Source organism: Cottoperca gobio, chromosome 3 (assembly GCF_900634415.1).
Source record: "Cottoperca gobio chromosome 3, fCotGob3.1, whole genome shotgun sequence".
Taxonomy (NCBI): Eukaryota; Metazoa; Chordata; class Actinopteri; order Perciformes; family Bovichtidae; genus Cottoperca; species Cottoperca gobio.
In genome coordinates, this window is record NC_041357.1 from 14,299,527 (window position 1) to 14,326,136 (window position 26,610).

The 26,610-nt window shown below is 40.9% G+C and overlaps 1 protein-coding gene across 1 annotated transcript; it reads left to right on the forward strand.

Annotated features, from left to right (window-relative positions):
- Positions 1-196: 196 nt before the first annotated feature.
- On the forward strand, positions 197-25,527 carry pla2r1 (phospholipase A2 receptor 1). Its single transcript, XM_029428595.1, has 30 exons — positions 197-509; positions 1,864-2,244; positions 2,397-2,570; positions 3,123-3,287; positions 3,445-3,558; positions 4,095-4,244; positions 4,505-4,699; positions 4,790-4,953; positions 5,643-5,753; positions 9,446-9,558; positions 9,653-9,822; positions 9,942-10,150; positions 11,054-11,199; positions 11,827-11,911; positions 12,075-12,210; positions 12,931-12,966; positions 13,568-13,728; positions 14,924-14,988; positions 15,616-15,716; positions 15,805-15,941; positions 17,487-17,604; positions 17,744-17,883; positions 18,482-18,623; positions 19,706-19,941; positions 21,458-21,638; positions 21,755-21,889; positions 22,611-22,733; positions 22,820-22,996; positions 23,562-23,597; positions 24,455-25,527. The coding sequence occupies exons 1-30, from the start codon at positions 365-367 to the stop codon at positions 24,670-24,672; spliced, it is 4,464 nt and encodes a 1,487-aa protein (XP_029284455.1). The 5' UTR covers positions 197-364; the 3' UTR covers positions 24,673-25,527.
- The last annotated feature ends 1,083 nt before the right edge of the window (positions 25,528-26,610 follow it).

Sequence of the window (26,610 nt, forward strand, 5' to 3'; positions counted from 1 at the left end):
CTCAAGAACAATTAGGCTACCTTAAAAAGTACAGTATTCCTACTTAACGTGCACTTAGTTACTTCCCACCACTTATCTATCTATCTATTTGTTTGTTTGTTTATTGGAGGCCTTTTGTTCAGTCTAAATAAAGTTTTATGGCGCTGTCCCAGTGAAAACAGTCCGGCAGGAATGCAGCTTCCAGTCCGCAGAGCAGCAGCAGCTTCTCCGTCAGACGTGACGTCGCTGGTCCCCCGCTGAAAAACTTCTCTCGGCAAAAAGTTTTCTATGAGGGAAAAAACAACGAGCTCAAAAAGACCCTCTCTGACCAGGAGCCTCGGAATGTGCGGACATTTGCACTTCAACACTGCATCCCGCCGTCGAAATGTTATTACAGTTGTTTCGTTTAATCGACTCCGTGGCTGTGGTGGTGACTATTTGTGTAGCAGTGTTGTTGGCGAAAAGCTGCGTGTGTGTCACCGAGGAAGACGATGAGGTCCTGGAGAAAAAGCAGCTCATGGAGTTTTACAGTAAGTAAAATCATCTGGCTGCAGCAGCCGCTCGGTGGTCCTTGTTTTAATGTTCATGACCTCCTGCAAAAGAAGCCCACAATGCATCTTTTATTCCTATGCTTTTACATAACATGGTAGATAATTATATAACTCTACTGAGTAATGTATGTGAAGAACAATCATTATGTTGTCATTGTGCTGATCTTGTGTGTGAAGTGATGACATTAAACTATTCCTCAGTTTCCTGGGGGGGGGGGGGGGGGGGCTTACCTAAACTGCTAAACTATCTTCAAGCCCCCTAGCTGCACACTGTCTCACATTATACCGGCAGTGATTCTTATTATCTGTAAAAAGAAATTGAAAGTAAACCTTATCAAATCATTAAGTGAAATCTGAATAATGAAACATGCAGGTGGTTAACGTGTGATCATGTCAATTGAGTTATAATCGGTTTATGTTTATGAAGGAATAACGTCAAACATTTCCTGATCACAGCGTCTACTACGTGAGGATACGCTGATGTTCTATGTTGTCATTGCATGTTGAATTAGAGTCGAGACAATTGATGAATTGATCGACAGATTAATCTAAGCAATTAAGCAATTCTGATAATCGATTAATCGTCACAGTTGTTCTCTGGTTCCAGCTGTTTATCTGTTCAATGTAGTTGTACAATTATTACTTTTGGGTTTTGGACTGTTGGTTGGACGAAACACGGAATTTGAATGAGGAATTGATATATATGGTGTACTAAAACCTTTAAGAAATAATCAAAAGAAATTCAACATTTCAATTAATGTATTGTTGCATTCCTAGCTACATTGTCACAATGCTTACTTTGATTTAAACACCCTCTTCTTCCCCTTCAATTCACAATGTAATGTTGTGTGTTTATTAGTATTGTGGTATAGTCCATTCTAGTATAAACAGAGGACAGATGTGTGGACATTGAAAATAGGCCCCCCCACCTACATGCTTTTATTCTCCAGTATGCAACAGTCACATGAGGGAAGAGATAATTCCTCCAGCTGTTTTCATCACTGCCATTTGTATACACATTCAGTATGCATCCTCTTGTTTTGTTAAAGTATCCAGTTGCACAACTAGCTTGAACGCTGCTCCATTTTGATGGAGAAACATCTGAAAAAAGAGGCGAAATGTTGAAACTGGTTGTGAAAACAAATACAGTGCAAGTATTCTCACTTTACTTTCTGAATTGACTTTATGTAAGATCTTTTTACATCCCACTAAGGGGAAGTGCCAACAGTATATTAATCTATCCTTTTTTTGCACTCACAAGACAAAGCCACCCCTCTCTCACATTCTCTTCAATCTCTCCTTTCCTCCTTGTCTCCCATCCCTCTCTTTCCAGAGAAGGGTGTGTTTATTCTGGAGAGTGAGCCGCTGAAGCGCTGCATCACAGTGGATCGCTCTAACCTCGTGCTGGAGGACTGCGAGCGGCCCACGCGCCGCATGCTGTGGAAGTGGGTCTCTCGACATCGCCTCTTTAATGTAGGTACCAGCATGTGCCTGGGCCTCAACATCTCTGACACGACGCAGCCTCTCGGTACGTTCGAGTGCGATATGGCCCTCCCTGTGCTGTGGTGGCGCTGCAATGGAAACATGCTGTACGGTGCGTCTCAGTGGAAAGTGGCTGTTGCCGGACGTTTGGTGGTGGTAAAGAAAAACTCCTATCATGAGTGGAAAAGGTACAACACCCCCAGAGAGGGGCCCTGCTCATATCCATATGAAGGTAAACACCTGAAATATCCTACGTGTCTTCTAATTTATAATCTAACATTTGACACACTTACACAACACATAACAGTCATCTTAGTGACTCCCTGACTTGTCTGCACAAGATGTTTGTCATGTAAAATCATACTAGGCGTGTTTTATTTTCAGATATCCACACTTTGTTGGGAAATGCACATGGCATGCCCTGCGCTTTGCCCTTTAAATACAACAACAAATGGTTCTCTGAGTGCACGACTGAGGGGCGAGAGGACCATCTTCTGTGGTGTGCTACAACCGCTCGCTACGATGAGGCCGAAAGATGGGGCTTCTGTCCGGTGCAAGGTAAACTGGGCACACAGAAGCACCAGAGTAAAAAGAGAATTTGAGTAACTACACTACATGGCATGAAGGATACTGACACCTCCTGTTTCAACATTGTAATGTCTACATGCTCAAAGCAAGGTCCACAATGAAATGATTTTCTGAGTCTGGTGAGGAAGGACTTGACTGACCTGCACAGAGCCCTGAACTCAACCTCAACATCAGTGCTCCAGAGTGGAGGCTGTTATAGCAAAAATCATTTATAGCAAGACCTCATAATAAACCTAACCTTAAAAACTTGTAACGTCTTGTGGCCTAGTGGTTAAGATGCAAACCACATACTGTGATCACAAAAAAACAAAAACAACTTCCCGACCAGACAATTTATTTATTTTATCTGCCTTAAATAAAATGTCAGTGGCATGTTATTAATTGACAGGCCATTGCTGCTCTATGCTCACATTATCTCAGACCATGATGCATACGCTCATACCCACACCTGGAGACTATGCGCACACTGACTCATTTCATCTGCTTTCTGCTGCCTTTTTTAATTCATGGCTTTATTCGTAGATTTCAGTTGTGAGCGTTTCTGGGAGGCAAACCAGGAGCTGCGTGCGTGTTACCAGTTCAACCTGTACACCATCCTAACCTGGAGTCAGGCGCTGTCAACCTGCCAGGCTCAAGGGGGAAATTTGCTCAGCATCACCAGCCTGGCAGAGCACAGGTACATCAGAGGTAGGCATCTGGCAAACAACACATACAGGGACCATAAAGCTGCTGAGTGAAATATGTACTCTACCTGTATTACATCCACAAACACTACACTAGAACTATACTACACTACAGATTCTTTCATTCATACTGCTTCACATGTGTTTGCATCTTGTGGTAGATCGCCTGGCAAGTGTCGGAGCGATGGTGTGGATCGGGCTGAACCACCTGAAGGATGGACGGGGGTGGCAGTGGTCTGACGGAGCACCTCTATCACTGGTTAATTTCACCACAAGTACGGATTATTTGTTTACTCCAGGGCTAAGCGAGAGGGAATTTTTGTTTCATGTGTGTAATACTAAACATTTATAACATTTCTGTTTTTCAAAGACATTTGTTTTTAATTAAATTAAATTAAAATTAAATTAAATTAAAGTGTCAAAAATGATAGTTTTATATAAACCAAGTGAAGGAAAAACTGGATAAATTGTATATAAGTATACACAATATGTTTTTTCGTAGTCCATATAACATATATAACATTTAATATATTTTTATTTGATGTAATAACAATGCTTTATAGTCATTTCTGTGATTTGTCTCCATCATCTAATGTGCAAGTTCAGTTTGTGGGAGAGGCAAGGGTTGGCACTTAAATATTGTTCTACAATCTGGGGTTTAATTAGATGAACAAATAAATATGTAAAGGGAATTAGTTGTTTTTGCATAATTATCATTTAAATTATGTTGACACAAATAATAATAATAATCTCTTTGGGGCATGTGGGAGCCTAAACAATGAAGAAGTAAAGATCACTGTGTTCCCATCAGCTCTGCCCGCCAGCCCGCTGCAGGACAACAGACAGTGTGGAGTGTACAACTCCGGCTTCGAGGGTCACTGGCAGAGTCTGTCCTGTGAGTCTGCTCTGCCTTACATCTGTAAGAAGACGCCTAACGACACCCGGAGAGCCGAGCCACTAGGTGAGAGTACACACGCATTGCATTAATACTGGAATTTGAATTGTGAGTCAAAGTGCAAAATGTACGAGAAGCCTTTTCAGCTCTTGTAGCTTTTGGCCTCAACATCTGCACAGCACCTGGAGCGTGAGCTTTTGACCTTTCTCTCTATTGCGCTGCTGGTGGCTAGACCAAAACAATGTCTGCTGTGAATTTGTGTTATTCTGGTCTGTCCCTTTCTGATCTCCCCTCCTCTCCTCTCTCAATACTTCTTCCTCTTACAGAGAACTGGCAGTATATCCATACAGAGTGTGCTAATGGCTGGTGGCCTCATAATGGTTTCTGCTACTGGCTGCTGTCAGAGACAGAAGCAGGAAGCTGGGAGGAGTCTTCCCGGGCCTGTGGCTCTCAGGGGGCAAACCTCACCAGCGTCCACTCCCTGTCTGAGGTGGAAATGCTGCTCAACCTCCTGACTAACTGTAAGGAGCATCATGCAGTACTGTTTGTTATAGACACTCTGGGGAAATACCAATGGGACAATAAATACTATTTTGTGTGTGCTTTCGTAGTTTCTGCCGAGAGTGTGGAGGTGTGGATTGGTCTTTGGAAACAGGCATCATCTCCAACTGTAGAGTGGTCTGATGGCTCACCAGTAACTCTCACTCTCTGGCACCAGTATCACCCTCCTCACAACCTGACGGATGCAACACTCTGTGTCAAAGCAGACAAGAAGGTGGGAAACCCTGGGTTGGTGCTTCTTTAATGCAGAAACGCTTTTGAGGCTCAATTATAATAACTTAAGTGAGCGAATCAAATAGTCCTTTTAGGGCTATAATAATAATAATTGTTTGGTCTCTACGCCCATCACACTTTTCTCCTGCCTTGTGGCACCTACACACTCTACGACTTTCAAAGTCGTCAGATTGCTGTACTGATCACATTACACGACTGTCTGTCTTATAATGGGCTGTCTTGTAGTTGTTGTGGTTTGCACATTACACAAGGGATCGGTGAAAGGGGGTTAAACAACACAAAACATTTCACTAGGACGAATCCCGACAAGTCTGTCTGGTCTCCAAACTACATTAAAACACACACGAGAAGTGATACGGGAAAAGACGCGAAACCCTAAGCGTTCACATTTTATGGCACCTGTGTTTAGGGGCCATAAAGTGATGTCTTCAAATGTCTCTTTTTTTCTTACCAACAGTTCAAAAACCAAAGATATTAAATTCATTACAATTTAAGATGAGGAAAAGCTCCACATGTCCCATTTGAGAAGCTGGAACCATCAAATGACTGTATTCAAAGTAGTTGTAAAGTAATTAATCGTCTAATCGAGCCGCTCTTATCCCTTTTGAAATGTTTGTATACATTTATCTGGTGTTGTCGTTGTGAGTGAAGTGTTAACCTCTTTTACAGGAAGGTAACTGGCTCTTAGCGTCATGTGATGAGCGGCTGCCTGCTGTGTGTAGAAAAGAAAGCCAGCATCCCGATCATCAGCCTGGAACCTGGGATGAAGGTTGTCCTGAGGTAGGAACCTGAAATGCACAAGTACACGCACACACATTCGGATCAACATGTAATCAAAAGCTGATGCAAGACAAAGAAACCCTGGCATGCAGTGGCACAGTTTTGTATAGTAGCCAACCTTAACTCTAACCTCACAGTAGAAGGGGATCAAAAAACACTTAATCTTGTATTTTACCTCTAAAATTGTATTTGTATATTCATGTATTGCTTTTGTCTTATAAAGCAAAAATAATTACTTAAGTGCAGTAAAAAATAGCTTTGTAATTTTTCACATAACCAAATAATTAGCAAGAAAATATGTTTGTTAAGACCACATTCTGCTTAAGAAAAATGAAAATGTTCTATTTCCGACCGAAAGTGAAGTGGTTGATTTTTTTGTCAGGCAGATGATGTGCTGCAGTGTTACAATAGCTCCATACAGATCAGGACGTGCACCAGGCGGAGCCACACGCCCGCTGCTGTTCAACTTCTGAGCAAGTTGCTCCTTCAGAAGCACAATGAGCTGATTCACTCGACTGCTGACGTATTGTCTGGCATTCATGTTGCTCTTTGACTCTGTTTACAAGAATCTCAGACTCCTGAGTCATCAGGCTACTTCATACCCTGGAACATGAGGTTAAAAATGGCCCTGAAGGCGCAATATTGGTGGACATGCTCGAGCAGTCTCTGATGATTCCTGCCAGGGTTTTAGCTAGTCTCTTCATTGTTGTGTTGTAAATGTTTACCATAGTGTCATTTTGTTGATAAAATGACTCCACCAGTTGGATCTGGTGGGGCTTACCTCCACGCACAGTCTTGGCTCTGGAACCGTACTCCTGGATAGGGGTTGGACTCTATTCTTCTCCAGAGTTGCCCAAGGTGTGAGGCGTCGGGCCGGGGTGGGGATACTCACTAGCCCCCGGCTGAGCGCCGCTACATTGGAGTTTATCCCAGTGGACGAGAGGGTCGCCTCCCTACGCCTTGGGGTTATGGGGGGGAAAACTCTGACCGGATTTTGTTATCCGGGAGGACTCCGGAAACAGTTGCAGGGTATTGAAGGACTAGAAGGGCGGCAGCTTCTGCCGTGTCAGAGGCAAAGCAGCGGGTGTGGGAGAAGTTCGGAGAAGCTATGGAGAAGGACTTTCGGTCGGCACCAAGGTGCTTCTGGAAAACCATCCGGCACCTCAGGAGGGGGAAGCGAGGAACCATCCAAGCTGTGTACAGCAAGGGTGGGACCCTGCTGACTTCAACTGAGAAGGTTATCGGCCGCTGGAAGGAGCACTTTGAGGAACTCCTGAATCCGACTAACACGCCCTCTATGGTTGAGGCAGAGCTGGAAGCTGATGGGGGATCATCGTCAATTTCCCTGATGGAAGTCACTGAGGTAGTCAAACAACTCCACAGTGGCAAAGCCGCAGGGGTTGATGAGATCCGTCCAGAAATGCTAAAGGCTTTGGGTGTTGAGGGGCTGTCTTGGTTGACACGCCTCGTCAACATTGCGTGGAAGTCTGGGACAGTGCCTAGGGGTTGGCAGACCGGGGTGGTGGTTCCCCTATTTAAAAAGGGGGACCAGAGAGTGTGTGCCAACTACAGGGGTATCACACTTCTCAGCCTCCCCGGTAAAGTCTACTCCAAGGTACTGGAAAGGAGGGTTCGGCCGGTAGTCGAACCTCTGATTGAAGAGGAACAATGCGGATTCCGTCCTGGTCGTGGAACAACAGACCAACTCTTTACTCTTGCAAGGATCCTGGAGGGGGCCTGGGAGTACGCCCATCCGGTCTACATGTGTTTTGTGGATCTGGAGAAGGCGTATGACCGGGTCCCCCGGGTGATACTGTGGGAGGTGCTGCGGGAGTATGGGGTGAGGGGGTCACTTTTGAGGGCCATCCAATCCCTGTACGCCCAAAGCGAGAGTTGTGTCCGGATACTCGGCAGTAAGTCGGACTCGTTTCCCGTGAATGTTGGCCTCCGACAGGGCTGCGCATTATCACCAATCCTGTTCGTGATTTTCATGGATAGGATATCGAGACGTAGTCGTGGAGGAGAGGGGTTGCAGTTCGGTGACCTGAGGATCTCATCGCTGCTCTTTGCAGATGATGTGGTCCTTATGGCATCATCGGTCTGTGACCTTCAACAGTCACTGGATCGGTTCGCAGCCGAGTGTGCAGCGGTTGGGATGAGGATCAGCATCTCCAAATCTGAGGCCATGGCTCTCAGCAGGAAACCGGTGGATTGCCTACTCCGGGTAGGGAATGAGCCATTACCCCAAGTGAAGGAGTTCAAGTACCTCGGGGTCTTGTTCGCGAGTGAGGGGACAATGGAGCGAGAGATTGGCCGGAAAATCGGAACAGCGGGGGCGGTATTACAGTCACTTTACCGCACCGTTGTGACGAAAAGAGAGCTGAGCCAGAAGGCAAAGCTCTCAATATACCGATCTTCGTTCCAACCCTCACCTATGTTCATGAAGGCTGGGTCATGACCGAAAGAACGAGATCACGGGTACAATTGAGGTGGTTCGGGCATCTAGTAAGGATGCCACCTGGGCGCCTCCCTAGGGAGGGGTTCCAGGCACGTCCAGCTGGGAGGAGACCCCGGGGAAGACCCAGGACTCGGTGGAGAGATTATATCTCCTCACTGGCCTGGGAACGCCTCAGGATCCCCCAGTCGGAGCTGGAGGATGTGGCCCGGAGAAGGGAAGATTGGGGTTCCTTACTGGAGCTGCTGCCCCCGCGACCCGATCCCGGATAAGCGGTAGACGATGGATGGATGGAAAATGACTCCAGACACTCTAGTTTTAAAGAAAGCTTTGAGGTTTTTTTTCACGTAAATGTTTGTGTAGGTCTCTTGACCCTATGTTTTGGGAGAATGGGGGGGTAGATGGGATAAAGGGTTAGGGTTGGGGGTTGGGGGGGCAAATTGACACCACTTGTCAAAACACTTCCACCACACAACATAACACACAGACTTGCATACATACACAGACCTGCATATAATTGCACACATGTGCACTGACACAGAATAACCTTCACTCCAGGTTATGACTGGGTATATCTGAACGTTTTCAATAGATCAATAATACATAAATATGTTTTGGAACTGATGCCAAAAGGAAACTTAAAATACCTGTAACATGTAAGAACCTGATCAATATCATCATGCTAGTTTTGTCACTGTAAGCACACTGATGTTAGCATTTTGCTCAAAGCACAGAGCCGCTAGCTTGGCTGTATACTCTTACTCTTCTTACTACAAACACCTTTTGATTTAACAAAAGAAATTCTCAAATATTAAATGGTATCTAAATACAAGCAGCCATACAAGAACTTGGCATTTACTGTGAAACAAAATTAAATCAGGAAGTCTCAGATCAAAGAATACTCAAAGTAAAAGAGATCTCAAATCCCAAAACAAACATTCAATGTCTATTTCGATGACATAACGATTTAAGATACCGGGTTCTACAGTATGGACACATTTTCATCAGTACCAAAAAAAGTCTCAAATATCTTGATGTTTGATACCTAGTCCTACTCTATATGGGTCTTATCATAATATATATTGTACGTGTATTTCTCATTCTTATCCTTTGTTCCTCTGTAAATGTACTATATTTGATAATGTTTTTATCTTATACAATATATAAAAAGCTGCAGCTTAAAATAGAACCCAGATGGAGTCTGATTAGTTGATTTGTTATTTTGTTGACGCTGCAGGGCTGGAAACGACATGGGCACTCCTGCTACACAGTGACTAGCCAGGAACAGAGCTATGAAGATGCAATGATGGGATATTACTGCAGGGCTCCTCTCCTTACTATGGAAAACAGGTGGTTTATTGAGCAAAGTATTTATTGTGTATTATTTGTGGCATCATTGGAGCCTCTCTCCTTATCTCTCCTCTTTTTTCCCTCGTGCTGCCAGGTTTGAGCAGGCATTTGTCAACAGTTTGCTGATTGAGAGTGGGACCAACAGCAGCAGGTATTACTGGATTGGCCTCATGGACCAGGACAAGAGGGGAGAGTACAGCTGGCTTTCTCACAATGGGTCCTCTCTGCCTCTCGCCTTCACTAACTGGAACAAACACCAGCCAGGTAAACTGGAAAATGTTTTCTAATTATGAAAAGTATACTTTGCTTGTGTTTAGTTGGTGGATTGGTTTAATGTAAATCTCCCTCCCTCCTCATTTTCAACTCCTTTTTCCTTTCCTTAGTCAGTGCTAGTGGATGTGTTGCTATGTCAGGCGGCCCTGCTTTGGGTCACTGGGAAGTGAAAGACTGCAAGTCTCACAAGGCGTTGTCAGTGTGCAAGCAGAGCATCAGCAGCTACCACGAGGTCCAGCTGCCAGAGGACCACATTGATGCCTACGCCCCCTGTCCTCCAGGGTGGGAATCACACGCTGGGATGCTCCACTGTTTCAAGGTCGGACCATTGTCATCTTTTCTCTGTGCTCCTCTCTCTTCTGATGTTTCTGATTCTTCTTTTCAGCTTCATACTCTCCCCTTACCTCTCCTCTGTAAACTAGGTGCATCAGTTTGTACAAAGGGGAAACCAAGCCAAGTGGTCATCAGTAGACCCAGAAACACACTTAAGGTTATATTTACAAAAACCACAAGCTATTCCATCGATCCTTCATGCACTGGGTGACAGGCGGGGTACATTTGGGAAAGCACAGACTTATTCACATTCACACCTACAAGCAACTTATTTCTATAATTTCCTATTTCTACAAGGTCTGCATCATTGTCAGTTAATCTGTGTGTTATTTTATTCATTAGTTGTTTAAATGTTTGAAATCTATGAAAGTAATTCAAAAGTTTTAAAAAAACGCCTCACAAGTTCCCTGAGCCGATGGTGACATCTTCAGAGGTTTTGTTTCGACCAACCAGAAGTCCAAAAGATATTGAATGTACTGCCACAGAAGAAAAATAAAATAAACATTCACATTCAAGAAGCTAAAAGCTGTGTGGCCATGGGCGATCGGGCCTTCTGCTCAGCCGCTCAGGGCGGTAAGGTACAGTACTAACCACAAAGCTACTGTGATGCCGACTACAAAGAAAAGCCTCACACAATCATTTTAATTGAGATAAAAATAAAATAAAATGCACGTTATGTAATTACATGTTTTTACCGAACAATAATATTGCTGTAATTTTGTCTGCCCGTGTTAACATAATGATTTATACTGAATTGAATTCTTGCCAGAAACATTTTAGAAATGACAGAAAACTCATATTCTATGATACATCTCTACAGTCTTACTGACAGGGATTGTTGTCCATTTAAACTGTAACCCTCAGCTGACAGTAAATGTTGCTCTTCTAGGTGTTCCACGATGAGAAAGTCCTGATGAAGCGTTCCTGGGTGGAAGCAGACTTCTTCTGCCAGGCCCTCGGGGCTCAACTGGCCAGTTTCCTCCACTATGAGGAGCAGGTGTTTGTTAAGCTGCTCCTCAGTACCATGTTTGAAGGGTTGGTACAGCCCTCTGGGCCTCGTCAGTGCAGGAATGTTAAATAAACTGATAAATGCATCAGTTGAGGTGTTTTTATTTCATGTGCATAGAGCAGCCGGTAAATAATTTGAGTCAATGAGCCATAAGAGACATAAGATAGCAATCTAAAATATAAAGCGTATAAAACATTGTGACATAATAAGGAGAAATTACGTTATTAAAAAGTAAAGAATCCCAGAACCTTAAATTTAGAAACAGGAACAATTTTGTATAGTTGGAGCCTGTTTAGTGATTTCTGGTTTACACCTTTTTTAAAAGATCATTGCAGTGCAAGTGATAAGAGATGCAGTGTGTGTCACGATATCATCCAGATCACAATGATGTGGTAAAAATGATTACTTTATTTGTAAAAGGAATAATCTCACATCAATGGCTCTCTTCTTCTGGTCTGAGTCTAAAACTAAACACAACTCTAAAAACCTTTATGAAGAGTTTATTTACTCCCTTATGACTGGAAAGATGTATTTGAGGTTGCTGGTGAAGAACATTAATGACCATTGTCAAAGCTCAAATGTTAAAAGGATAAAACACTTGCTCAGATGGACTTGTGTTGCAGTGTGTTTTCTGTTCTGCTCCTCTTTTTTAGCACAGAAGGTCGCTGGTTCTGGGTGGGTTTAAATAAGAGAGACCCTGAACATCCTGGAGCCTGGGAGTGGTCTGATGGCTCACCTGTAAGTACACAGAGATGTTCAAAATGTAACCACATGCCATGTTGTAACACAAAGTAATATTATATAAGGGTGTTTATTCATTATGGTGTGTCCGTGTGTGTGTGTGTGTGTGTGTGTGTGTGTGTGTGTGTGTGTGTGTATGTGTGTGTGTGTGTCGGTGCAGGTGGAGACCTCCTTCATAAAGGATAAGAACGAGGAGGATGACAGGAGGGACTGTGCTGTGTACAGCGACCTGACCAACGCGCTCATGCCGCAGCCCTGTGACACCAAACACGAGTGGATCTGCAAGTTGTCCAGAGGTAAACGCTGCCACTCCACCACCCTCCACACAGACATACTGCACATACACACATCAGTACTGCATTACTTAGCTATGCTGGTGATCCTTACAGCACCCACCACTGCCACCTTTATCAATAGGTTGTTTTACGTGGGACCAGCTTTTTGAAAAATTCATCTTTAAAGCTTCAATACAGATGCTTCCACCCTATATGTCACACAATCTTGGTACTTGCTTTTAGAATAGGTTGTTGGTCACATTTCATTACTCAGAACTGAAATAGGGTAAATATTTTTGTAACATATTTATGTAATTGTATTACAGGGCAACTTATACAAAGAATAACGTGCAAAAGTCCTTAAACTTGGACTCTTTGTTGCCACTACAGCTGTTCAAAGGCCTTCTTTCAGATCTCGTTTAAATTGATTGTAAATGCTTTTGTCTATACTGTAATTGTATCTGGATTATTTATTGATTTAATTCTATTTTAATACTTCACTGTATTTATTTCTTCTATATTGTATTGTCTAGTCCATAACATGTATCCTGTATTTTATCTTGTAAAATATATATTGTATATTATCCATCATACATTGTTGTTTTCTTTTTTTAATTCTTAGCCATTTTGTTAAGAAGCATCGTTTTTCATTGATACACAATTGTTATTGAGGATACCTCATCATCAGTCTTTAAAGTCTTAAAATAATAACATTTAAAAAAACTGTGATTTATGTTGCAGGTGATAAACTGAAAAAACCCTATTGGTACACTGAGCGTAAGTAGACTTTTTATTTACTTCATTGGTCCTGGCAACAACCAGATTCATAGACTACATACAGTATACTGTAGATATGTTTAATGTCTCGACTACTATGTGATGTGAAGCCGGCCTGGCAGAGAAAATTGCGTTAAAATTCTTCTATGAATTTTCTTATTACCTGCTAGCTGAAAACAAACACAAACTAATACCATTCTTTAAATGATACTTTTACGATACTTACTTTCTTAACCCTCTGGAGTCCGGGGCTAATTTGGCCGTTTTTTGCATACTTTTGATTCTGCCTTACTAAACCCCATTAATGTTGTATTTCTGCTAATGCTTTACTTGTTTCTTTTCTTTATCCGAATGAGGGTCTTGTATGTTGTACAAATTGTTAAGAATTATAGTTTTTTTAGGACAGCAGGGATATGTACAGTGTCATGTGATTTAGGTTAAGTTATTATTTAATGTGGAATGGCATTATTAGATGTAAAACAGCACCAGTCAGTCAGCAATTATAACTGTATTCATTAATTTTATACCCATCTATATATTTATAATTGTATTACCTGAAAATATGTACGATATTATAATTGTGCGCCTGGCTCCCCCACAGAGAGCGAGCCCTGGGTCTTTTACCACGGAGCTGAGTACCTGCTGGCGAAGCAGCCTTTTGCCTGGGACGCCGTCTCGCTGGCCTGCCAGATGATGGGAGCCTACCTGCTGTCCATTCACTCCAGAGAGGAGCTGCACTTCGTCAAGGAGCGCTTGCGGCGGGTCGGTTACTGCCAATTCTCGTACAGAACTTCATTATTGCCAAATAGTATACAGATTTGTAAGATGATATCAATTTTATAATCACTTTGAGATGGTAGCATAAAACACTACTGTAATAGTATTAACTTTTCCAGAATATAGTTTTTTGGCACATGCACATTTCGGACATGTTCCCCTTTAAAAACCAAACATGGTTGTGAATTATCCAAAAAATACACCCTTAGGTATTTGGCAGAATCTAAAATTTGTAGTATAATTATGTCGGCTAAAGTGTAATAATATGTATAATAGTGTATCATATGTATGCAGCACAAGTGTGTATGATATTATTGTGACTCCTACTGAAAAATGTAAAGGATGCAAATATATTGTACATATAATAATATAATATAATACCATTTTAAATATATAGATGGGTATAAAATGAATGAATACAGTTATAATTGCTGACTGACTGGTGCTGTTTTACATCTAATAAAATTAAACATTTTAAAATCAGATTTACCTAAATCACATAACGCTGTACACATCACTTCTGTCCTAAAAAACTATAGGTTAGAGCAAACCTATCTAAATGTATCTAACATTTCCCAGTGCAAATAATCCCACCATCTAATTACTGCAACCAAAATGATGCCAGGGGCATTGGGACTTAAACACTCTTTTTGTTTGTTTGCAGTGAGCAGGAGCACAATTTCACACAGGAGCACACAGCCAAAGCAATGTACTTAATTACAGAGGCTCTTCTCCATTGAATGGCTCAATAGGCCTATTCTAACAGTTCACACACACACACACACACACACACTCACAGAAAAACAAACACGTGCAAGAACAAGTGTGAACACAATTGCCACATTCATACAAACTCAAGTATATGTAGACACGTCGCCAAGCTAAAACGTACCTCATATGCGGACACTTTCAAGCTCGAGGGCCCCCACACACAGGGAGTAAGAAAACAGCAGTTTTTTGGAAGCGGCCTTTTGGACCACACTAAAGAAGTCTCTTGTGGTGTTGAGGCTTGTGAGGGAATAAAGGGAACAAAACAAGAGGATAAAAGAGGGGAAGCACGGGCCAAGGAGAGCCTGAATGGCTGCTCATGTCAGAGAGGCTCTGAAAAGGCAAAAAAGGAGGAGGGTAAAAGTGAAGTAAGCTTTTTTTCATCTCTGTTCCTTTCACTGTGCCTCCTCAGCTCTCCCTGGGCCCGACAGACTGGTGGATCGGCCTGTCCATTGGGCAGCCTGGAGAGGAGACCAGGTGTGTGTGTGTTTTGGACTTTGTTAAACATTTCCTGTTGCTGCCACTGATTCCCTTCAAGCAGTCGACACTTCTTTCAACATCTCGAGTACACAAATGTTTATATAGTGGGATTACAACCCAGGAGCCCGAATCACAAAATCAATTTGCGAGTACTGCTTGCGTACAGATTGCAAATGGTGGCAGCCACTCACATATTGAAGATACATTTGCAAGTCGTACAGGGCTATCGAATGCTCATGCACCGTTTGTCAAACGTGTTTGATCAGTGAAACGTGCCAAAATCAGCAAGAGGAAATGATCTCATGTTGCAGATTTTAGCTTGCATGTTGAAATGAGATCCAGGCCTCTCGGGGAAAGCAACAAAAAGCCAACAAGTGCAAATCGCTTAAACAAACCTGAACCTAATGCATTTAATAAGCATCAGAGCCCAGCTACAAAGGAAAAAGGGCATGCAGGTGTTGCCAAAGGAAAGAAGAAGTATAACAAAATGACACAACTGTCTAAGCAAACGAAAAAAAAACTAAATAAAGCCTCAACTGAGCTGCTCTTCTACTTACAGTAACTACCCAAAGAAAGCACAATATTGCCTTGTGTGGCAGGTTAAATGTATCTGTGTGTTTGCAGGTGGAGCGACAAGACAGAGGTAGCTTTTCAGAACTGGGCAGAGAGGAGTGGCAGTGGTGGCCCAAGGAACGGGTTGTGTGTCGCCATGTCCTCTTCATCAGGTAAACACATGCACATTCAGAAACACTTGCTGATGCATGTTTACTTGCACATGCTAGAATGTGTTGAGGTTTTTCTGGTATGTCGCAGGGAAGTGGACACCGAGTAAATGCAGCGATCTCCACGGTTACGTTTGCAAGAGAAAGACCGTGTCCGTTGTGGAGACTCGAAGGGAGCCGCACTACATCGGAGGATGTCCGGAGAAATGGCTTTACTTTGGACACAAGGTTCAGACACACACAAACACACACACACACACACACACACACGCATACACACACTGTTGAATCACTGATTTATGTCCCCTATTAAATACTCAAGCAACATAACAAACACTGTGGATGTACATGGGCTGTGACGTTATCCATGACTTTCTGATCGGCTATTTTGATGTTTGAAGTTTACAAGCAAAAAGAAAATCCAAAATGCAAGCAACAGTTTAATTACATCATCATGGATGTGTGAAGTCAAGTCAAGGCAAAAACACTTACTTTCTTATAGTGCCTTAACACATATTAGTCACTTATTCGTAAACATTTATGAAATGAGACCTTAATAACTCCCCTATTTAGCCTTTTATAAACATATAATAAATGGCTTGTAACACGCTGTAATGTAGTTTTAAGCAGATAAAAGTATTTGTTCTTTGTTCTTGTGAACAACTCTTACTTCTTCTGTGGTAACTCATAATGGTTCATTTGATCCCATTCTCTCCCACAAATCAGTTCTTAATCGGCTACTTCTCTACATTTGCAGCTGCCTCTGGGGTTGAAGCAGGATGTTTGTGTTACATTCACTGTCCCCGAGTTATTTTGACAACGTTAGAATAACCCCCTGCTGATGATGCTCAAGCTGAGTCAACCTCCATAAAGAGCAAAACCATCTGATACTCTCTCGTCACATCGACTAGTATTAGATCTCAAAATATAGTTTTCTTTAAAATAAATCACTGGATTGTTTAAGTAATGTAGATTTTTACTAGTAAAAAATACAATATTAACAATGTTAAAGAAACATAAGGAAAAAGGAGCATGTACAATCTTCTCAACTGAAGAACTAACTAACCATTAAAACTAAGGTTAGTTAAAAATATTAAAGTAACCTGATAAGATGGACATTCATTACTGTGTAATACCAAAGATCTTGAAAAGATGCTTAAAGATCATTAATCTGCATATTAAACTAAATGAAAAGCATTGAAGCAATGTTCGTTCTTTCTCTCATTGATCATAAAATATGGAACTATCAAGTACAGTATACCTTTATTAGAGTGTCGACAAGAAATGAGGGGAATGAGAGAAACAGCATAAAACAAAGTTCCCCATACAGACTCAAACTGTGGACCAAACCTCTCGGCCACAAAGGCAACCCTCTCTAACTGGTTTTAAAGTAAACACGTAAGTGCCTTTTCAAGCTGAACTTCATTGGATTACAACTGTGAAGACTTGCTTTGTGTAACGTTACATGATTTCCCTCAAATGTAATAATAATAATAAGCGCAGCTCTTGTCGATGCATAAAAGCTGCCAAGCACTGTTCTTGTTTCACCAGTGACATGAAATTACATAATTCTCTGTCTATCAAAGAAGACTACATGCCTTCCAATGTTCCTGACCTCCCCAAACAAGAGTCCTGGTGGTGAAAGAGGAATAATGATTTGCATTTTGACAATGTGATTTTTATGTTTTGTGTGGGATGTGTGTGTGTGTGTGTGTGTGTGTGTGTGTGTGTGTGTGTGTGTGTGTGTGTGTTTGTGTTTGTGTGTGTTGGCAGTGCCTCCTTCTTCATATCATTGACAGCCCAAAGGAGGGAAAGAGTTGGAAAGATGCCCAGTCCATCTGCTCCTCATTCGCTGGTTCGCTGGTCGCTATCGAAGATGAAATTGAACAAGGTAGAGGCAAAGTGAGCTGCACAATCATCCGATGAAGAATGGCTTTCATATACAAACACACATCATTGTTTTTGTGTTCCTCAGGAATCCTGCTCTATGTTTTTATTATTTTCTTGTTTTCATGCCTTCATTTCTGCAGCATACATCACCATGTTGCTCCAGGGAAGCTCTGTGGGTGTGTGGATTGGTCTGCGAGATGAGGACACCATGAAATGGACCAATGGGAAATCAGTTAGCTACACCAACTGGTCTCCAATTGAACCAAAAAGCTACCTCACTGTAAGCTGCTGTGAAAACTTTAGGTTGACCTACACCGCTAAAAACCTCAGCAATGTGTTGTCTATTCTTATTATGTGTGTGAAAATGCGTCAGCCCTCACAAGTCCAAAAGAGTCCCTTAAGCAGAAATGATCTTTTTCTAAATCTTTGAGGTTAAGTGTGTGTTTGTATTTATGTATACAGTAGATCAAGGGTCATATGTGAATCACTAATCCTATACATCTGTTAAACACGGCACTGCGAGCCAAAACAAGTATACTCACAGGGTTGTACGCTGTAATGGTACAGAAAATTGGGAGATTTGTGTAATTTTTGTGGGATTTTTACCACTAAATATCTAGTGGTAAAAATCCCACAAATCTCCCAATGAGTTTCCTGGATAATTTAACAATAACATAGGTTAATCACTTTTGCATCGTAAATTTGTAGACCTGTCGCAGGTGACGGTATAATGCAAACACAGTTGTATCCAACTTTACTTTTGCAAACACACTCATTATTGGAGAGTTACATTAGTCTAGATGAAAAGACACGTTCATAGAGGTGCTTTTTTTATAAATGGGTTTGTGTGTATTGATATGTGCTTTATGAACCCCCAGGAGGATGAGTGGCTCAGTGGATTTGCTGATGAGCCGTTGTGCACTGTTTTGTCCAACAACCACAACTTCCACCTGACAGGGAAGTGGTACGATGAGAAGTGCAGCGAGAGTGGGTACGGCTTTGTTTGTGAAAAACCTCAAGGTAAGACTCTTTATCTTTAGTTTTATTCTGTCAATGTCTGTCTTTCATTGCCTCTCTGACTGTTTTTCAGCACGTCTGTCACTCTTAGCTTTCTGATGGGGAATGGCCTCTCATGCACTTCTCTTATAACTCTCTGCCATCTCCAAGTAGAATCTTAAGTGCTGACAGATGTTTACTTTCCTGACAGCTACTTACTGTGGTACTGGCACACAAATAATGAAAGATTAACAAAACTGTAAATACTGTGCCACAACAGAAAACACAATGACATGTAAAGACACATTAAAGGGTAACTTAACACAACCTTAAAAATGTTTTGTCTTGCTGACCTCCAGTGGTAATGATTTACAACTGTACTGTGACATCTCTGTTGAGCGAATTTATAGCTTTATTCAATGTATTCATATTTGTCAGGGAATATTAAACTACAGCCAGGAAACGGGTAGTTTAACTTAGTATAAAGACTGGAAACAGTTTCCATACATTATTATTACTGCATATCTTGTTGATTAATCTGTACAAAACCAAATGTTATGTGCGGGACCTCATAATAACGACGAGACTCAAGGAAGCCACTGCTCTACGGAAGATTATTAGGGGCAGGCATAAGGGGAAGAAATGACAAGAGGAAGATTTAAGTCGAAAAGTCGTTTATGCGCTAATGCTAGTAGTTTTATTTATTCACTAAAGTTTGATTTATTCTCAACATTTAAAATGTATTCTCAAAATGCAATTATTTTTTTTGATGTTTTCCTGATATGTTTTTCTTAGTTTTATTTATTCACAATAATTCGACTTTAATCTCAACATTTCGCCTTTATTCTCAAAAAGCAAATAAATCTTCCCCCTCTTTTTCATTACTTGGCCTGGCCCTAATACTCTTCTTACTACTCAGATATGAAAGCTGTATCAATGTTCTGGGCAAGAAAGTATGTGAAGACAAAACTACTCCTTTTAATTGATGTGAGTGACAGCTAATCAGTCATCCATTAATTGCGCATGTCCCAAACATTAACACCTTGAAGTAATCCTTCTACCCTTCTTCCCACACTCCTTTCTTTTGTCCTTTTTTCTTGTTACAGATACATCCAAACCCCCTACACACTCCTATCACCACCCTCCCCCTGACAATATTGAGTACAGGAGCCGCAACTACAAAGTTGTGTCTGGCAACATGAGCTGGTACGACGCGATGCATATGTGCATAGAGAATGATTCTGACCTAGTGAGCGTTACAGATGCCTACCACCAGGCTTTCCTTACTGTCCTTGTCAATAGATTGGGAGTCCCCCACTGGATTGGACTTTATAGTCAAGACGTATGTATCCTCAATGTGTACTGTATACCTCTGCACTGTGTATGTCTACTGTATGTTTGTGTTGGACAGGTGGCATTGTGTGTGTTTGTCTGCTTAGCTACAGTTTATCTTTAAGGAAATATGTTTTGGGGAAATACACTTTCCAAGTTCAGTGTTAGATGACAAGATTGATAGCACTCTCATGTCTATATAATATAATGCTAAAGCTAGCTTAGCATAAAGACTGGAAACAACTGGCTAACTAATGTTTGTTTTTTTATCCTTACAAAAACCAAAGTGTAAAAACAGAACATTGGAGTTTACAGGGAGGTGTCTGCCGGACTATTTAGCCGGGAGCAGTTGCTTTCTAAGTCTCGTGGTTGTGTTTCCCCCTGCCGTCAGTCTTTATGCTATGCTAAGCTATCTACTGTTTGTAGTTTAATACTTACCGGACAGACATGAGAGAGGTATTCTCATCTAACTCTCATCAAGAAAGAAAATAAACATATTTCCCACAACTATTCCTTTAAAACTGCTTAATCAGCATGCATTGCAGAAATTGGTAGTTTAATACTTTAAATGTGCTTTTTATCTTCTTTACCAAAAGCATGTAGTTTGCATGTCCACATGTCCACAGCATCCTAAAAAAGACAAAACAAAGAAAGCTGTAACATGTGTTCGGTGGGAAGTACAAAGTAACAGCTAATATTCATTTTGTTTGGTTTTATTTTACATGCGGAGATGCCCGACGATTGCTAGTTACAGTTGTCTCGCATACCTCAAAGGTTTTTCTCCTGGCCCATATAGTATTTCATCCGCAGGCATTTGCTTTCCCCGCAGACAATCATAGCATTAGCATTTGGATGTGAATATCACTCAGCCCCCATGGAATGTCTGAGTCATGGAGAGAAATGAACACAGGAAGTGAGGGAGCTGATTCTCCCTCTGCCTCCCTCTTATTTTTTTAATTAAGCCTTGATCTTGTTCAATTTCTATCTATAATTTTGGTCTTTTAATGTTTATTGCACTCATTAATACAATAACCATCCTAGTTCAATACTAACAAATAACTGTAGTATCTTTGTCATAATTTAATAACTACCATGACTGCTGCGAATAATGTTGATTCATCATACCGTGGATCACTGAGTGTGTCTCACTTCAATCAGTAGCTGAAATCCCACCGAAACATGCACCGCCTCAATTTAAGCATGGGACATATTGTTTATTTGTTAAGAGGATAACAAATTTGAAAAACAAACCCAGGATACAGTAGTTCAGTAAGCACAGTCAAGAGCCAAACATTATGAGTGAGTTGCTGTGAGATTATTTTTACATTTAACCAAAACTTAATTATGGAAAATGAAACAAACACAGTGAAAACAATCAAATACATAAAAAAGTAGCACTGATGGTAGCATAAGTGCAAAATATGTAATACAGCAAACAGTCAGAAATCCATAAGTGTTGATTGTTACCGGCAGAGTGCTACCACTAGTGTAACTTCTTCACTGACACTTTGGTGACTTCCTTACAGAGTGGCATCAATTATCAATGGTCAGATGGCAGTGACACAGTGTACACACACTGGGACGCAGACGATGACGATGACGACTTTGTGACGGGAGAGTGTGTGTACATGGACGTAAGCGGAGGCTGGCGGAGAGCTGACTGTGAAACTCCGCTACCAGGAGCCCTGTGTCATGTTCCTCCACCAAGTCAGTGCTACTTCAGTGAATCTGAGCGCTCGACACTGCACCTCTTCAGCTGCTGAGTTTCTGTCACTCAGAATGTGTGAAACCATTTTGTGCCTTTCTCCTGCTCTCTCTCACAGGCAGTAAGCCGTTTATCTCATATGAGTTGGGGTGCCCCTCCACATGGGTGAAATTCAGACATGGCTGTTACAACTTCGAGCCTGTGGTGCAGAAACTTACATTCGAAGAGTCAAGAGAGCACTGCAGGCAGAAAGGTAGGGATTCATAAGGTGTGATTTTGGTTATTCATTAACTGATTGAAAATGTGAAAAATATCTTAAATCCATATAATCTACAGGATGGAATACATACTCCCCCTACAGGTCGAACACAGGACCTGCTCTGCAGTGAAATTATAAATGTCACTGAGAAGATATATATATATAAACAGTAAAATCCTGCTTAAGGCTATATACTATGGACCAGAGGTCTTTTAAAGTGGGAGACGGGTGTCCTCAGGGGGGCTCCAGACTGCTCTAGAGGAGGCTCAGTGAAAAAATAAAAACATTTACATTAATGATTACATTAGTTATCAATAGAAGATCACATGGAGGAGCCAAAATGTGTGTGTGACAGTTCAGCGGTACAGTAGTTTTGGGAAACTTTACTGTTTTTTCCCACTTTCCCAGAGTGAGAAACATAAATATAAATGACATACAACATAAATGCCTAAGGACAGATTTTTTAAAAATATATTTGTTGTAGCTAGAGTGTTCTTACGGTAGAAAACCCCTGGTCTATACCATTAGTGCTTTTAAATTCCAGTGTGTTATAATACTTGATACTCGCCCACTTATATTTGTTTTTTAAGAAATTGCTGGAAATGTTGGTAAATACACTTTATTCATTATCTTGTTGTGAGTTTCTCAAAATGTCAAACTGTTCCTTTAAACGGCACAGTAGTTGTGAGTTTGTTGTGCTGCTGTCCCCTTCTAGTCAACACCTCAGATGTCCTGACCATCGAGAGTGAGACGGAGAATCGTTTTGTTCTGGAGGAGCTGTGGACGTCAGGGTTCGTTCACCATGCCGTGTGGTTGGGGATGTGCTTCAACATTGACAGTAAGAATCTATAACTCTCTCGTATTCATCAAGTGATCCCGATCCCGTACAATCCCGTCTTATTAAATTTTGGCCTTTGGTTTCAGCTGATTCTATGTCCTGGGTCGATGGTTCACCTGTAGAGTACACCAACTGGGCCAACAAAGCCCCGGACTCCAAGCTGCTGACTGCAGATGCCTGTGTTACTACCTGGGTAGTTGACGGTGTGTGGCACCTGTCGCGGTGCACAGAGCGGCTCGGCTTCGTCTGCAAAACCAGCTTAGGTACGTTAACTCGGGGGGCCTTCTGAAGGAATTATTAGGTGCCCTGTATTGAACTCATACAACATATTGGAATATTTATTGACCTTCTCTAGCTGTTGGCCCCTAAATGTATGATACCGTGATAAGTTAATGTTAATGTAAAGTGGACATTGCAAATGAAAACAGTCACATTCTCTAACTGTACGCAGAAAGATGTATGCTTATTCATTCAGGATAGAAGTGTTTTTCGTCTGCAAAGTGCATTACTGAGGTTAAATTAAAAGAATTCACACCCTGAAAACCAAGTCTGTGCCACAGGAAGATAAGATCTACAGTAGACTGTGTATGCCGAGTTTATCAGAGTTAAACACAGATACAAAGTGGACAAAATACTGTAGCTGGGAATGCTAATTAACATAATATGCTAAAAAAAAGGCGTGGTGGCTGCACCATTTTTGAACAATATCACATTTCACAGCGATGATGCCAGTGTCGATTTGTGTCTCTGCTCACACCACGTGGTCTGAATACCCACGATGAGACATGATAAGTAATATTGAACTTCACTGTATGTTTTCTTTTGCAGATGTAATTACTGAGGTGGAAGTGGAACCGCTAAATGGTAAAGTGCACTTTAATTTGAATGTTTTACACTTTGGTTAGGTGCCATAAGCATGAGCCTTTTGTTTCACATTGTGAGACTGTGCTCACTAGAAGCTCAGTGAGGATACAGTGAATGATTAAACATGCTGAAGGTGATTCATCTTTTACAGAATCTGTGATATAATGCGATGCATGCTGCAAATATACAGTGGTGAAATGTAACTAAGTACTGTACTTATGTACAAATTCAAGATAGGGCTTTACTTGAGTATATCCAATGTATGCTACTTTGTGCTTCTACTCCACTCCACAACTTTTTACTCCTCTGCATTTGTTTGACAGCTTAAGTTACTTTTCATATTACAATTTTTCATAATATTCCTGTCCAGTGAAAACCATGTATTTTCAAATTAGGTGATTTAGTTTTTTTTCTAATAAACTGAACGATTAAGTGGTACTTTATGGGTCGAGCAAATTCTACTTCTTAAACTAAATAAAATAAAACAATTGTTTTGGGAAAATGTATTCAAGCTTAAAAACAGGGCTGTTTTCATTTTAAAAAAACATAAACATGAACATATAGAGCAGTAAAATGCAACCTACACATTCAATGCAGAAGTAATATTATTTAACAAACATCATATATAATAGTAACACACTGACAGGGAACAGTTTACTGCATAATGAATACTTTTATCTGTAGTGGAGTATTTTCACAGTGGTATTAGTGCTTTTACTGATGTAAAGTATTTGAATAATTCTTCCACCACTGCACATATAAATCCGTATGTATGTCTCTATACGTGTAATTCAAAGTGACCACATTTTAAACCAAAAATATGACTGCATATAAGCTAATCATTTTGTGTATTTCAGGTTTACACCATGGTGTCATCCCCGCTGCGGTGCTGGTGGCTGTACTGGTCTTTGCCCTGCTGGCAGGAGCGATGTGGTTTGTGTACAAGAGGAACGCTTCACGTTTCCGTGGGCTTCATACACTCGGCAGCGCTTATTACAGGCAAACCAGCTCACAGGCTACAGAGTCGGATGGAAATGTGCTGATCACAGACCTGGAGTCTCACCCAGGAGAATAGCACTCAATGACTCCTTTTAAGGTCTCTGTTGTTCTCCCGTTCTCTGTCTGTCTCCCGGCGTTTCACCATCAGGTATGAATGCCACATGACACTGTGAAGCTGTGACTCCTCAGGACAGTGGTGAGATGATGACGTCGAACATGTCCTTCTGTAGTTTGAGAATGGGCTTGAAGGATCCCAGTTGAGCTCAACAATTTCCATTCATTCAAAACATTTAAATGAGACAAATGTTTGTGAAGATATTTTGTTGTGTGACACTGAAGAGTCCACATTTGAATTTCAAGACGAAGGAATTTCACATAAATGAGTATGTTGAAGAAGGGATGCTAGAGAGCTTTGAACCTGTTAGGTACTGAACACTTGATGCTTGTTATAATCTTGCAGTATAAGGATTTTAATCAATTATAATTGGTAAAGGGTATTTAGGAAAAGTATTTGGATAATAAAGAATGGTTTTACTCAACAAGATTCAAACAGGTAAAATAAAATCTTGGTCTACTTGTCAAGGCCAAAAGTATTTTTAAGAGGCAGATTAATGCCAAAACAGAAACTCCAGTGATATTTGTGTTGCAATTTTGTGTATTTCATTGAGAATTTAGGAGCTGTTGGGGCTGCACACGCGGTACAGCAATGTTGTCAGTATTACTTTTGTATTTTTATTTTATTTTTTTAAGTACAAATATACTGTATATAGATAAAGTGTTTTTTGTATGTTCAAAACTAAGTGAGTAAGGCATAACTGATGATTAGATTTGTTCTCTTGTTCACTTTTGTCTGTTGATACAAAGCAAATTATCAGATGTATTTTTGCACAATTTTCTTTGTAGTTTAATAAATTTAAGTTTGGCCTAACGATTCCAGGTTTGTCACTGAGTCTTGTTGTGTGAACAACAGAGAATTTAAAGAAATAGACTGAAAAGTAAAATGTGGTAGGATTTCACTGAGAAAATTCCTCTATCAATTACTTCACTTGTTTTGTCTAGCACAGCAGCATGTCTCCACAGCATGACCTTTTAAACCGGTATTTCCTCTTTGAACATCCTTATTACAATACAACAGACATCAAAGGATTAATAATATCCAACCATGCACTATCACTTAAGCTTTGCAGGGACAATTGTTAGTAGTTTTGGTCTTTTGCTAACAATTTAGACCACTCCTTTTGAATAAATGTGTTGTGTCCTTAATGGAAAGTGATAGTAAAATACTACAGGTTTGCTTGTAGTGTTTCACCATCACCACAATACCGTGGCATATCAAAGGTCAGACATTGTTTTTAAAGTAATAAAAGTGAACATAAAGACATTCATGTGTACAAAAACAACCAGATAAACTTGTAAAAAGACAGCTCTTTAGTCTCATGTTCAGTTTTTAGTGGCTCCATTAAAACATTAGTCCTTGTGAGCTATTGGGCAGATAGTACAACTGATATATCTATTAAGCCAAAAAAAAGTAATTGTTTCTCAGTTTTTTTAAATGAGAGTTTATCTTTGAACCTTGAATATTATCCTTGGTACTCATGGTCTTCATAATCTCTCAGTGACTTTGCCTACATCACTGACAAGACCAAACAAGAAACATTGTCTCTTTAGAACCAATGCTGAGTTTGCATGTCTTTGTGTAAAAACATAATACTCACCTAATGTTTACCTGATTTAGATGAAACGTACCCCAAGTCATTAGATTACCTTAATTAAAAAAGGTGCCAGTGTTGGGCAACACCTAACAATGGGGAAAATGAGAAAGCAAAGTGCAGCTTTTATTGACGCTTTCTCTGACAGTATCTGACACCAGGATGTAAGGTGAATAATAATTCACAATAGATGCTACGTTTACAAATAAAAACATTAAGTGCTACAGCACTTAGCCTACAAAATTAATCATTAATGCGCAGCTGCAATTCACTGCAGTTAAAGGATAAAAAAAACGTGGAAGTGT